The sequence below is a fragment of the Ananas comosus genome, linkage group 5, assembly GCF_001540865.1.
Source record: "Ananas comosus cultivar F153 linkage group 5, ASM154086v1, whole genome shotgun sequence".
Taxonomy (NCBI): Eukaryota; Viridiplantae; Streptophyta; class Magnoliopsida; order Poales; family Bromeliaceae; genus Ananas; species Ananas comosus.
The window spans coordinates 6853537-6868938 of NC_033625.1; the positions used below are offsets into that span (position 1 = coordinate 6853537).

Sequence of the window (15402 nt, forward strand, 5' to 3'; positions counted from 1 at the left end):
TATATATAATTCTTACAATGTAAAATATTTTAACAACATATCTATATAATTTTAGCTATAAATAAAAATTTAATAATCCTTATACAATCTTAATAATCTAAAAAAATCCTCACAACATATAAAAAAAAAACAATATTAAACGGCGAATCATTCATCTTGTTTCTCATGTTAGTTACTCAAATAAAATTTTAAAAAATTTATTTAGCAAATTAAAAATTCTAATAAGACTACTGTGCAAAAAGTCCTCTCAGTCCCTTAAATTATATAATATGCAGCAGTAATTTAAAGTTTAAAGAATAAGCATTATGCTCCCTCAAAAAAAAAAAAAAAAAAAAAGAGTTTGGGAAGCAATTTCAAAAGTACACATAGTTGTGGGGGTTTCCATTCTCCCGTTCCGTTGATTAGTGCTTCCCCGCCCTTTTCTTTCTCCCGTTGCGAATTGTGCGACGCATGGATCGATCCGTTTTCTTTTGAAAAAAAAATAAAAACCCTAGAAACCCTCGAAAACCCTCCCTCGCCATTAACAAACCCCTCCTTCTTCCTCCTCCTCCTCCTCCTCCTCCTCCTCCTCCCTCGCCTCTTCTAGGGTTTCTCTTTCTCTTCCTCTTCAATGGAAGGAGGAGGAGGAGATCGGAGAGAGTACCGTGCCCTAGAGTGTCGAAGCTTCTGGAAAGCGGGCTCCTACGAAGTCCCCTCCTCCGCTCCTTCTCATGCCCTTTTCGGTTCTCTCCCCGCTCTCCTTCGCTAGAAATATATCATCTTTTATATTCCTTTTCTTTTTCTTTTTCTTTTTATTTTCCGTTTGTTGTTTTTATTGTTGTTGTGATGAATCTTTTTATGGTTCTTTTCTTATTTCAATTTACTGTTTCCCTTTTTTTCGCAAGAAATACGGTTTTTTTTTTGAGTTTCTTTCTGGTATTATTATTATTTTTTTTGTCGTGAAACGTTTTATGTTTCTTTTTCTGTCTTATTTTATAGTCCTTTTTCGCAACGAATTTGGTTTTCTTGACTCTCTTCTTTTTGTTCCTAGTATTCTCTCTCTCTCTCTCTCTCTCTCTCTCTCTTGATGAATCGCGATCTTTTTTTTTTTTTTTTAATCTTGTTATTTTAGGGTTTTTCCCCTCTCTTTTTTTTTTGCGAGAAATATGATTATCCTAATTTTTTGACTGTTGTTGTTATTATTATTTGTGATTACTCGTTTAATGGTTCTTTTTCTATTTAATTTTTAGGTTCCTTTCCCTCTCATTTTTGCTGAGAATTATGATTTAAGAAATACAATGAATGAAAGGAAGAAACTCTTTTTCACGAGAAAGGAAGCCTTTTTCCCCCCAAGAAATTCGATCTTCGTAAATCATTTTTATCCTTCCTGTTATCGGTTTCCTTTTTTTTTTTTTTTTTTTTTTTTTTTTTTTTTTTTTTTTTCCCCGATGAGTTTTGGGTTGTATCCCCGCTCTTTCCCGACTGAAATGCTTTTCTTAGATGTTGTCGTCTGTTATTACTGTTGGTATTTTCTGATGATTTGCTTTACCCTTTTTTTTTTTTTTTTCTTTTCCATCTTATTTTACTGTTCTTTCCCTCTCTTCCATGGGAGAGTTGATACTGTTGTTCTTGTTGTTATGGTCAATCTTTTAATGGTTATTTTTCTAATCATATGTTGGGGCCAGATGGGTTGGAAACATCTGATCTTGACCGAGCTCGTGTGCATCCGAAGTTTCTTCACACCAATGCGACCTCGCATAAATGGGCTTTTGGAGGTTGGTGCTGTTTCTCTTCTGGAATGGTCTTTTGGGTAACGCTTAATCTGCAAATTTTTGTTGCAAAGATACATATCATGTTATGAAATAGAAGATAAATTGAGGTGGCTGAATAGCTGATGCATAAAATGAGTGCATATTATAATTATCTACCTTATTTTTTCAAAGTTTTATTTTGTTTCAAAAGAGAAAGAAAATGGGAATCTTCGGGGTGCTATCGTGTTTCCTTTGGAGTAGTTATCTGATAATTGCTCTTTACTCATCCAATTTCATACGTCATAATTCGCGTTCGACTGCCCGTAAGGCAACCCCTGTTGTTTAACCCTACTATAGTGCAAAGCAAAACACTCATTTGCGGTGAAGGTTCTCATGATTGCACATATTCACTGATTAATACAGCATTATTATTGCTGCTAAGAATAAAAAGTAATTTCAAATGTTGCATAGTCCTAGGATAATGAGTTAGGGTAGACTTGTGAAGCTGCATTGTAGAATTTCCTTTGGCAGTATTTCATGAACAATTGCATGAGATCCACTTTAAATAACTTGTACAATTGGTGTCTAATATTACAACCATGAGAAACTTACTAACTTTTTCCCATGATATACCTTGATGACTGTAAAGTTGTACTCCAAAACGGGAGTAGAAGAAACTACAGGAGGAATAGTGAAATTAAATTTGAAGAAGAACACATTTAGAAAGAGTGAAAGGAGATACGGCCTTAGCAATTAATATTGTGATTTGCGGAACAGATGGGTTTTTATAGAAGTTGCCACTTCTGTAATGCTTTCCTTTGTTTGGTAAGCTGTATTCTGTTGTTGGAAATTTGGAATGGTGATCATACTTATGTATTTACTCTGTGCTTTCCTAATTTCCAATCTATAACAAACACTTATTTTTAATTGATCAAATAAGCTCTACTTGTTTTCATATTTGTTACTGGCTATCACTTTTATTCTTGTATTCGGATGTTCACAATTGTATTTTTCTTTTGTTCATTGTCGTGAAAAAGATAGCCCTTGTATACACTCTGGGCTTCTTAACTTTAGATTACGTGAATGGTAGTATAGAATCTTTATCATTTTAAACCCATGTAATAAAAGTAATAATCTACTGAGTTGTTTTTTTTTCCCTTTTGCGCAGCTATAGCTGAACTTCTGGACAATGCTGTTGATGAGGTTTGTGTATAATCTTTTTAACAATTTAATCCTTAATTAAAATAAAGTTATACTACTGTGTTTGCAAGTTCTTGTTAACTCATAAAGAACATGCAGTTGATGTGGTTTGTACATAATGTTTTGTAGTAAGTGATGTTCTTTTACGATGTCTTCAAGGCTTCTGTTGCTCTTGAACTTCTTTTTGTTTCTAGTGAATTAAACTATTTTCAATAAATTGGTATATGCTGATTTTCGGCCTTCCAGATCTGCAATGGTGCAACATACGTGAAGGTGGATAAGACTACCAATATGAAAGATAATAGCCCTATGTTGCTTTTTCAAGGTATTTGCAAAGCCTATAAAGCAGCATGTTTTTGGCTAATTTGTGCCGTGGACGGATTGGATTCTCTTCTGAATACTCATAATGAAAGGCTTCTTGCAGATGATGGAGGGGGGATGGACCCTGAAGGTATACGGCGATGCATGAGTTTAGGCTTCTCATCCAAGAGGTCAAAATCAACGATTGGTCAATGTAAGTCTAGACTTTCTCACATTTAGAATATTTACTCTCATAATTGGACATATAGGCTTTGACATTTCAAGAAGGTAAAAACATACAGAAATTATGAGGTGCAAAATGGAATTCTTCATTGTATTCTGGGCATCAGAACGACAGCTTTTTGAAAACTAATTATCTTTGAATACCAAGTAGTTTGGAGGTTGAAATGAAGTTAGTGTAAGGGATGAAGAGAGGGAGAGAGTTATTTTTGTGAACTAGAGGGAAGAAGTCAAGAAACCTCCATTGAGGTTCCTCAGAGAGAGGTGGATGTAGGCAGCCTTGAGCTTTTTAGAGATCATAAACAGAGAGGTCCAACCATTGTACATAGGAAGATGAGGTGGCCAAGGAATGGAAGAAACTATCACCAATGTTTAAATTAGGAAATGGTAACTTCAGAGATAATTTGGGCTATTCACTGGAACTTACAATAGCAAGATTTATGACAAAAGATCTTCCTTTGTTCATAGGATGTAGCCTGGTTTATTTATTGGGTTGATCTAAATCCTTCAGTTTTGAATTAATGTTTGTCAAATATATTTTGTTTTGGTGGTGGTTCTTTTAGAGAGCGGACGATATGCATGCGACAATACCGGTATAGGAGTTTCACTAGTAACTGACATGCTAACTTGATAATTGATGTTGTCTGCATTGGGAATAGGCTGCTAAAGTACCTACTAACTCTGTTCTGATATGATTAAATTATTTAAGAAGAAAAACTAATTGAAATATCACATGCCTCTCTCAATGGTTTAGTTATTAATATTTCTCAAGCATGTAATTCAATAAGGTCACTGAAAATTGGTAAGCAACAACAATGTCTAGACCAAAAATATATTTGCTGTATGATCAGGCTTTGGTAGATACTAACATATGTTAAACCCTTTGCCTATATATATATATATATATATATATATATATAGAGCTAGTCTCCTATACTATCTAGAGTACCGGAACTCCGGTACTATAGTCTCGTTTTCGATCTTAGGATGTTCAAATCAACGATCTACACCGTTAAAACTGATCTAGGGTTTTTAAAGTTTTTAGAAATAAAATTTTATATTTTTTCGACATAGTTTACTTTATGATCAAACCATTTCAAAATTGTCAATTTTCAATGGCTACTATGGCTAGTTTGGAGTTTAACGGTGTAGAAGAATCGAAATTTCATCAAATTTTGATAGAAAAAACTTTAAACTATTCAGATTAAGGTTAACATTCTTGATCTTGAATTTAAAAATCCTATGCTCAAATTTTAAAGATTATTCAATTTCACCGTCCATTTTGACATAATTTATTTACTAAGTAAATGATGTAAAAAAAAACTAAAATTTTATTTCTAAGAACTTCATATACCCTAGATCATATTTAACGGTATGGATCGTTAAATTGAACACCCTAAGATCGAAAACAAGACTATAGTACCGGAGCTCCGGTACTGTAGATAGTATAGTAGCCTAATTATATATATATATATATATATATATATATATATATATATATATAGAATTAGGCTACTATACTATCAATAGTATCAAGCCCTTGGTACTATTGAGTTTTCGGCCGTTGGATGAAAAGATGTGTGGTTAGGATGATAGTGGTCCCCTAGGGTTGAGTAGGTGGTTGCTTTAATAGTATAATCTAACGGGTGAAAATANTTGGTACTATTGATAGTATAGTAGCTGGACTCTCTCTCTCTCTCTTTCTCTCTCTCTCTCTCTCTCTCTCTCTATATATATATATATATATAGTATATTCATATATATACAGTGTTTGAAAAGGCGCAAGGCGCAAAGAGGCACCAGATTCTCCTGGAGCCTAGGCGCAAGGCGCATTGCGAAGCGCGCGCCTCAAGAAGGCGAGGCGCACATTTACTAAGCCTAATTTAATTTAATATAATATTCTACATTAAAAAACCTAAAAATAATCATACAAAAATAAGATAACCATCAAAAGTAAAGAAAACACATGCATATAGGTTCTTAAATTAAAAAATATATATATATTTCAATTTTCAACTTAAAAATTATAACTGATTGTAGTTGCTACTGCTGCTTGTTCTTGCTGCTATTGCTCCTGTTTTTCCTGCTGTTGCAACATGCAAACTTCTGCTGCTCTTGCTTTCTTGCTAGTTGCTACTGCTGCTACTGCTTGCTTGTTTGATTGTTCCTGCTGCCAGCGATGGCCGATGTTGCTGCTGGATGCCCACGAATAGAGAAAGGATGTGGGAACATGAGTGGGAGAGGAGAGGGCGGACGAATGGGTTTCACTAGGATTTTTTTTTAGGATCTTTTAACTATCTTATCGGGTTAAAATATAAAACTTAAATTCGAAACCCGACAACCCAAAAAAATTAAACCCAAACCAATATAATAATAAATATTGCTAGNCTAATACTTAAGTTTTCGACCCTTAGATTTATTCTATTGATCATTTTCACCCGTTAGATCATACTATTCAACCAACTACCCACTCAACCCTAGGGAACCACTATCATTTTAAGTGGGGGCCACCATCATTCTAACCACACATCTCATCAATCAACGGTTAAAAATTTATTAGTACAAGGGTGTCTATACTCATAAAAGTATAGTAGCCCCAGCCTATATATATATATATGTATAGAGTTCAGCTACTATACTATTATGAGTACGATCGCCCTCATACTCATAAGTTGTTTTCGATGATAGAGCTTCCGAATTTGACGATCCACACCGTTAAACGTTATCTAGAGCATTTGAAACATCTAGAAATCAAATTTCATAATTTTTCGACATCATTTACCTTACGATCAAAAGCTCACAAAATTGACAATTTTTAACGGCCGGTATGGAATACTTGCTAGTTTAACGGTGCAAAAGAATCCGAATAGGTTGAATTTTTGATAGAAAATTCTATTCACTACCTAGATAAAGATCAATAACTCCGATCTTAAATTGAAGGATCCGATCATCCATTTTTAAGACATCGTTCGATTTTGACCGTTCATTTTATGCCCGCTTGATGGACTTTATTATGATTTCGAAAAATTACGAAATTTATTTTCTAGAAGTTTCAAATACTTTAGATCATATTTAACGGAGTGGATTGTCGATTCGGAAGCTCTATCATCGAAAACAACTTATGAGTACGAAGGGCCCAATACTCATAATAGTATAGTAGCCCTCTATATATATATATATATATATATATATATATATATATATATATATATATATAGAGTTCCACTATGGTGCTTGTAAAAGCACCAAGCACTTGGTACTTGTAAATTTTTTACTATTAGATCTACGCTTTTGATCATTTTCACCCGTTAGATTATACTATTCAACCAACCATCCACTCAACCCTAGAGGGTCCATATCATCCTAACCGCACATCTCTATATATATATTTGACAGATTGTGTGGAAACTTAGACTGTCTTAACTTTCTGAAAATATGCTGAATGAAGCATTATATCTACACGTCATGGCTATTTTCTCCCTCTTATTTGAGTCTATTCTAATCTGCTTGTCATGCTGGGGTTACTCACAAGATGGCAATGGCTTTAAGACAAGTACTATGAGATTAGGTGCTGATGTGATTGTTTTCTCTCGTGCAAGCCGTGAAAGGTGAGAATTGTTTATTTTCCATTTCTCATAAATAGTATAACTGTTCTACTAATCCTCCCTTTTATTAATGAAACTATCCTCAGCTGTTATACATGGCTGATTTTACATGCTAATGTGTCAGCATCTAGTACCCTGTTCATTTGAAACCAACCGAGAAAACCACAACCCCCCACTTATGCAAATATTGTAAAACCTCGTGTGTCCGTGATTGCATTTATGCGGCTTTATTTAGGTGAAAGTTTGTGCGAAATGAATAACGAAGTGCTGTTGTTCATAACAAACATCCACACCCCCCACAAACAAGAAAAAGAAAAAAGGAAAAGAAAAAAAGGTATCCCCCCTGTCGCTCTTATGCATAGGCTATATAAAACATCATACGTCTTTGATCGCATTCATGTGGCTTTACGTAGTAGGTGAAAGTTTGTGCCGAATGAATAATGAAGTGCTCTAATTTTTCTTTTTTTTCCCCTTTTTCCTTCCTTTATCTTCCTTTTAAGTAATTGAGGGTTGGCGTCTGAGATTTTTTCAATTGGACATTGAAATGTTTTGTTTTGTTCACCTTCTAATAATTTCTCGCTCTATGCTAATATGTCTTCAGGAGTACTCATTTCATTGTCATGCAAACTTTCTAGTTGCTGCATCTCATATCCCTGAGAATCCAATAATCATGGTTGCTATAACGAATCAGATTTTAGCTAGTTATGTTGGTGGTACTATTGCAACCAAATTTCTAACAATGGGTTCAGTATCCAAGGTTGTTGTTTTTGATGCTAGGACTGCTACGCCAGGAAGTTTGTCAAATAAACTGAGTTGATCTGGGTCTAGTAATGACTTGGAAAACAACAAAGCATGGGGGATTGTGCTTTTTTAGTTGAATCACAAGTTAATTCACGGTATAGATTTTGTAAAAATAATGTAGCCATGAATTAAAGATGCTCGTTTTTCTGGTCTGATCGAGGCTTACCATTGCCCATTTCAATCCCATCTGATCTAGGTGGCTAGTTTGCAGTTTTGGTCTTGACGCTAATAATATCCTCCAGCTTCCATTAAGGTCTATGATAGTTCTATTGCATATCTTATCATTCAAAATTTACAATGTTCTCTCTTGTTTGTTTACGTTATGCAAGAATCTATGTTCTTGGTATTATAATTTAGCGCTATAATAATTGTTACTGATCTAATATTTTGGTTTTACTTCTAGCCATGAAACAATGAGTATTGGCTTGCTATCATATACATTTTTGAGAAGGATGATGAAAGATGATATAATTGTCCCTATGGTAATACATTGTTGTTCAACTGCCTTATCTTTATGCGGAAGTTGTTTTTGCGCGTTATTTACTTTTTTATTTATTTCCAGCTTGATTACCAAATTCAAGGAGGCCACATTTTACCTTTAGTCTACAGTTCACAAGATGATTGGGATAGTAGCTTGAAAACAATCCTTGATTGGTCTCCCTTTTCTTCAAAGGAGGAACTTTTGCTTCAGGTTCTTATATACATTCAAACCATATTGGTGTTATTTTCTGTATATATATATATAGCGAGAGAGAGAGTTGAGTTGGAATGCTATCAGTAGCAAACGGGTTCCGTTGTCATCCATTTGTTTTCGATGATAGAGCCTCCAAATCGACGATTGGCACCGTTAAATATGATCTATACCATTTGAAGTATCTAGAAATTAAATTTCAAATCTTATCGACATCATTGGCCTAATGATCAAAGGGTTTCAAAATTTGTAATTTTAATGGTTGATATAAGATGTTTTCTCATTTAACAGTGTAAAGATATCTAAATCAATTGAATTTTGGTTAGAAAAACTTTAAACTATTTAGAACAAGATCTATACTCTTGATCTTGATTACAAGACTATCATCTCTTTTTAAAGGATATTCATATTCAGCCGTTCATTTTTGTGTCCATTTGATGGACAAGAGAATAATATCAAAAAAATATAAAATTTGGTTTCTAGATGCTTTACGTGGTATAGATTATGTTTAACGGTGCTGATTGTCGATTTGGAGGCTCCATCATCGAAAACAAATAGGTGGCAACAGAGCCCGTTTGTTACCGATAGCATTCCAGCCCAACTCTCTCTCTCTCTCTCTCTCTCTCTCTCTCTCTCTATATATATATATATATATATATATATATACACCTTTCATTGGGTACTTGTAGAGGGTATTTTTCAGTTCCATCTTTTGTCAGGATTTTGTTGCAGATTTAGCTCAAAGACTTTGACAACAAAATAAATATAGATTATGTATTTGGATGTGAAGCACTTATAATTTGTTAAAGGATAACATTCAAAGTTGTAATAATTTACACCTTACTGACTTTTTTTTTGTGATTGTATATTTTATTTTGAGAATCGAATCACACAGCAAAATACCGAAATTCATTTTCTAGTCTCTAGACATAGTGACTTGGCTGGTGAACTTTTGGGTTGCTAACCATATCAATAACGCATTAGTTGTCATTAGTTTGGATGATGAGCTTTGAATATAGCAACTGAGACCCTTATATCTTTAGGGATCAGTTTTGAAAAGGACACATTTTCACTTTTGGTGTTCACTTTTGATGTTGCTGTGGGCCTTACTGCACCTAATTTCATGGAAATGTTGAGAGTTACACTTTGTTGGCAACCTCACTGCATCCTAGTAAGAAAGGCCTGTGTTGTACTGTTTGGATGCTTAAAAGAATTAAATGAATCCAATTAAGTTCAGGCTTCCTTATCTCTTGGAAATTGGAATATACTTGGCATACCTATGCAATGTTGAAATGTGGCCTAGAGTTCAATTTGTTCAATCAACTCAATCAATTGCCATGTATTTATAATTTGTGGCAAAGAATGAAGATTGGAAATGAAGCTTTATGTAGATCTGCTACCTATTCTGTTAGGGTGTACTGGGATTCTCAAGCTCATTTTTTACTTTAACTATGTGAACCAGTCAACTGGAGAGAATATTATTAAATAGTAATATAATGCTAGTGTTTTAGATGGTTCATTTTAGTTGTGCCAACTTCAAAGCAGATCTGCAAGACGGCAACCCTTTGTGTATGAGGGAAGGGGTTTCTTGAGTTAAAATTTCACTTTGTTATTGGAACCAGTCAGTAGAATCACATAAAAAAAATACTAGTATTTAGAAGCGTTTTATTCTTTTAATTTTATGAAGAATGAATGGATTTCGTTAGATTGGTAAAATGTGACTTGCGTTATCGAGACTTAAGAATTTGAGATAATATATTTAATTATACAAACAATGCCATATTTAGCCCTGGAAAAAAGGGAGCTATGTAACCTAAATGTGAAAATAGCTTGCTGAAAGGTTCATTATCATGATGAATAGTGTTGCAAAGTGGTTTCCTGGTGTCTGGAAAGAATGATATAGAGCCAATAACACAATGGTTTAGCTACTAGCTTTATAATTGGTTTGAAGTCAGCAAGTTTAAACCTTATGACATATGATGAACATTACTGTAACTCTAAAATTCTGGTTTTCTGGTGAATAAAATATAAGTTGTAATCGATTCTCAATACAGCTCGAGGTTGCAAGATAGGAAATGTCTGCTCCTTTTGTTTTAGAATTTTATTTTAGTTAGTTTGCTTTTATTTCCTTCCTCAAAATTATTGAAGAACTTTCTTCCAAATGAATGCTGTAATAGAAGTCCATTACGAAAATCTTTTTTTTAAAACTTGATACTCAGTTTGAGGATGTTGGTTCTCATGGAACAAAAGTATTCATATACAATTTATGGATGAATGATGATGGCCTCCTGGAACTGGACTTTGATGACGATGATGAGGTAATCATGATTTTATTAGTGATGCTTCTTGCTTTGCTTGATGCTCAACCCTTTATTGATTTGATTGTTCAACCTTAGTACTTGTTCGCTAATAAGATTTGCCCATACTATATAAAATGTTTGTCGAATGAATCAGAATATAATGAGAAATTGCTTTACTTATATTTGTCAAAATGACTTTTCACTTTCTCTTACACGCATCTTGTATTTATCATAATGATTGATCAATTTTTCTTATTTGCCACTTGGATTTATTATTTGAAACTTTTAAGTTTGAAAGATAAGATTGTCATTTACCATACATCTTATTTGCACATAAAACAAGACTTGCATTATCTTACTTCTATAGTAGCTGTCTAGCCGATGCATTACTATAATGCCAACGATTTCTCCTTTTTCTGTTACTAAATTGCAGGATATATTACTCAGAGATGAAACCGGCACTGGAGGCTTTTCAAGGTTCCACAGAGAAATTGTGCAACATCATATTTCACACAAACTAAGATCTTCATTACGTGTTGGTTTGATCTCCTTTTTTTTTGTGTTTTTTTATTATGTTTCTTATATATTTGATATTTCGGCATTTAAGTTGATTGAAATTTTTGCAGGCATATGCCTCCATTCTTTACCTGAGAAAGTTCAAGAATTTCGAGATTATATTAAGAGGAAAACCTGTTGAGCAAGTACACATCACTGAGGAGATGAAATTTAAAAAAGTTGTGACTTACAAACCTCAAGTTGGGGTTGGCTTGGAAGCTGTATGTTTCCTTTTGTCCAGTCATCATCTGTTTTTTCAATGTTCTGTTTATTTGAGTGACTGCTATCACTTTCATGAGCACACGTAGAACTATAGATCTGAAATTTTGATTGTAGTTTGGTCCATGAAGATGAGGCCTTTCCAGAATGCAGGGCTACATTATTTTGGTTTGAATAATTTTTGAATATGCTTCCCATACTGGGGATGTCCTGATGTAATCCGATATCTTGACTAGTTTTCTAGCTTACATTGCACTTCTCTATGGCAACCATAGCAAAAGATGTGGATAACATGATAACCGACACATGCTCAGCTGCATCTTTTTTGGATACCAAAATGCTTCCTGATTACCTTCTATTTCATTTAACCTTTGTTAAGAGCTTTCTCAGTGTCTAATTCTTAACTCTGGCTGATTATTGCACCCATTTATGCCTTTTGTTTGTTTTATGCATGTAACCATTTCCTATTGTCATTTATGTGTTTATATACCTGTTTTATTTTACTATTTTTATTTATTTATATGGTTAAAGTTTTTGATTGTTATAGGTCTCAGTTCGTACAACAATTGGCTTTGCAAAGGAGGCACCAGTTTTGGGCATCTTTGGCATTAATGTTTATCACAAGAACCGCCTTATCATGGTATTTATGCATTTTAATCTGGCAGCTAGCTTAAAATTTTAACTTATTGTTTGTAAGCACCGTTCTTTATGAGTTATGTAATTGCCTATTCTAGGTTTTCTTTATGCATTTTAACTAGTTTAGGAAAACATAGTTTGTCTTATCGAACATGTAACTGTTGGGCAGGTTTGGTACTGCCTACATTTAATTTCTCTTTTCAAAACTCATTGATTGGATGCTCTGGCAGACGGAGTTTTCCATTCTATGTTTATTATTGAATTTTTGCCTTTGTTCAGATCAATGAGCTAGCCATGCCTGATTATATAGCTGTCATTTGGTTGCAACTTTGTAATTTTCTTCTTTTCGATGAATAAACACAGCCCTTCTGGAAGGTCCTCCAGGACGGTTCTAGCAGAGGGAGGAGTGTTGTTGGTATGTTTTTCCTATCAATGTGTTGCCTCTCCAATTACCTCAAGAACAGAGACACAGCCTATTATGCACTTTCTGCTTGTTATCATTAACATGCAGGAGTTCTTGAGGCAAACTTTATTGAGCCTGCTCATGACAAGCAGGATTTTGAAAGGACGCCGTTGTTTATCCGACTAGAAACAAAGCTTAGGCAAATAATTATAGATTACTGGTGAGTTCCTCTCAGTAAGTGATTTTGCTCATTCCATCTCATACTCCATAACAATTCGATGTAGACTAGTAAACTTTAAACTTTATTCATAATTCCATCTGTTTACAACCTCTTTTTATGCTTGAAATTTGCTATTAAAGAGACGCTAATTCTAGATTACTTTCATGTTAATTGCTATTCTCCATTAAATATTTACATGATGAGGGCTACATAGTAAATACCGATGCTAATTTCACACCTATGGGGTAGATTTTAGTTTCATCATATAATATCTTGTTAGTAATATGCAGGAACAATCATTGTCACTTAATTGGCTACCAGCCGATCAAAAGAAAAGCAGACATGGCTAGTAAGCAGAAGGGCTCTGATAAAAGTTCAAATGGACAGGTGCAAAACATGCAACAGAAAATGAATAGGTCACACAAAACATTACATGAGGAACCAGTGATTGAACTTGCAAATAAGCCACAGAAGAAATTACATAAGGAGCCGGTTGTTGGACTTGCAGCTAATATTCAGGATCAGCCATCTCAGCATGTTATTGGACTCGGTACTACTGATGGTACTCTTGTCATTTCCTCCCCATCCTATGTTATTGTTGTAACTTTTCTTGCAAAGCAATGTTGTTGAAAATGCCATGGCTGTTCTAGAGATAGGGGGAATGTGGTATCTTTTGAAAATTTTAAGAAATGCCAGGGGTATAAATGTATGAAGGGTATAAAGCCATTGGTAGAATTTTGTTAAATTTTACCAAAAGCTATCAATCTTTTCTGTAGATCTTTTCTCCAGGACAAGGCTTATAGGATAGCTCTTGGGTACAATGCATAGATAGTCCTTACGCTTCACAACATTCTTGGCATCCAAAAAACCTTATGTATGTTATGCCACGTGCTCTACCCTTGACACTTTTCTTTAAAATAACCAAATTTGCCACAGCTTCTACTCTAAGTTTAGTCCTTCTTTGGCCTTGCCTCTTTCTCATTCAGCTCATTCTTTGCCGTTAAGTGCTCCAGGAAATCGGGTTCTCTATTCATGTTGTTGTCGATCAGCTTGTGAGCTCATCTTAAAAAAATTAAAAAATGAAAATGTGAGACTAGTGCTTATGACCGTAATTTATGTTTCCTGACTTAAAAGTAGTTTTGGATGTCTAATGTTTCATGTGAAGGTTCTGCTGCACTACCTATAACCCTATGTGAGGAGGAAGATTCCCCTATGGAGCCATCTGCTTCAGGAGAGGTGCATGCCTTTTGGTTTCACTTGTTCCCTTAGTCACAGCTCTTTTCTTTGCATTTGAACAAATTTGTGATTTGTTGACTTTAATTAATTAAGGAGCATGCTAGCTTTTATTTCACTCTATGCTGAATCAAAACCTTCCATTGCACAAAAAAGAAACTTAGTTTATTTTTAATTAGAGTACATTGTCTTTAATATGGATTTTTTTTTTTTTTTTTCGGTAGGGGTATATGCCTTCTATGTGAAAACAACTCGGCTTGAACCTTGACATTAAATACATGACTTCCTTTATGTGCAATTTCACCAAAAGCAAGCTGATTTTCAGTTGTGTGGGATGAGTTTCTACAGTGATGAATATGTTTTAATTCGTAGTACTTCACGCTTTTCAGGAATTAGAAGAATTTGGATCCTTTGATTCAATGGATTCCAACTTGATTGAGAAACTGAGCGAAGAAAACATTCAACTGTTCACAAGGTAGGCGTTGTTCTTCTGTTATGCAAATTTGCTTTTAAGTTTACCTTCCACAAAATGAGAGCAGAAAATTACTTTATAATTGTAAGGTGTACATTTGAATAGGCGAGAAGTCAATTGTACTTGATTATATTTTTGTTGTCATACAATTTCCCATGCACTCTAATTTTCATTTATATATTTACTCTCTCTCTCTCTCTCTCTCTTTGAGTAGGCGTGAAGAACTTCGGCTCAGGGATGGACAGTTAAGGCAGACGGTATGTTCACTACGTATGAGATCTTTTATCCGTAATCACATAAATAAATTACAACTCTTTGAGCATTGGTTTGAATAAAGGTCTTCTTACAAAAACTAATGCTTGTACAAGCAGATTGAGGAACTGCAGCACGAATTGGAGGAAATGAAAGGGAAATGCGCTCAGGTTGCTTCTCAGCTGGAACTTCGAAAGAAAAATCAGCGGGTAACTTGAGTAAGGAAGCTCTCCGCCAATGCATCGTGTACATGTGCACCACTTGGATACTTTCAAACAACAGTAGGAGCAGCTTTATTTGCTCTTTTTTTGGTGAATCCCATTGTTTATAGAGCTAATTGTTCTCTTATTTTGTTTTTATCTGCTAATGATCTCTAGGACTCGTAAATTATGCTGCTAATCTCACTATTAGTGCCTGAATTTAGCTGATCCAGTTAGCAAGCTTAGTAGTGTGGTTAGTGGATGCCTCTAGGTTTTTGTTTTGTTTTTGTTTCCTTTTCTGATCTTAAGACCGAGACGTAAGATTTAAATTACCACAACAAGCTG

The 15402-nt window shown here is 34.4% G+C and overlaps 1 protein-coding gene across 2 annotated transcripts; it reads left to right on the forward strand.

Moving 5' to 3' along the window:
* LOC109710153 (protein MICRORCHIDIA 1-like) lies at window positions 336-15319 on the forward strand. Of its 2 annotated transcripts, none has more exons than XM_020232616.1 (19): window positions 336-722; window positions 1665-1754; window positions 2899-2933; window positions 3177-3255; window positions 3355-3444; window positions 7003-7078; window positions 8280-8358; window positions 8439-8567; window positions 10787-10885; window positions 11301-11402; window positions 11494-11643; window positions 12189-12281; window positions 12641-12692; window positions 12789-12900; window positions 13191-13462; window positions 14066-14136; window positions 14523-14608; window positions 14820-14862; window positions 14977-15319. In XM_020232616.1, exons 1-19 carry the CDS (start codon window positions 611-613, stop codon window positions 15073-15075), a joined length of 1869 nt encoding a protein of 622 aa, XP_020088205.1. In that variant the 5' UTR covers window positions 336-610; the 3' UTR covers window positions 15076-15319. The 2 variants fall into 2 exon arrangements, with proteins under 2 accessions (XP_020088205.1, XP_020088206.1); XM_020232617.1 differs by having other exon boundaries at window positions 13191-13450.

Excerpts from the sequence above, each read along its gene's own strand:
- LOC109710153 (XM_020232616.1), top strand. The coding sequence starts at position 611 with ATGGAAGGAGGAGGAGGAGATCGGAGAGAGTACCGTGCCCTAGAGTGT. Across the intron at positions 8,359-8,438 it reads ATGATATAATTGTCCCTATG|CTTGATTACCAAATTCAAGG; the intron begins GTAATACATTGT and ends ATTTATTTCCAG. Across the intron at positions 12,901-13,190 it reads CAAATAATTATAGATTACTG|GAACAATCATTGTCACTTAA; the intron begins GTGAGTTCCTCT and ends AGTAATATGCAG.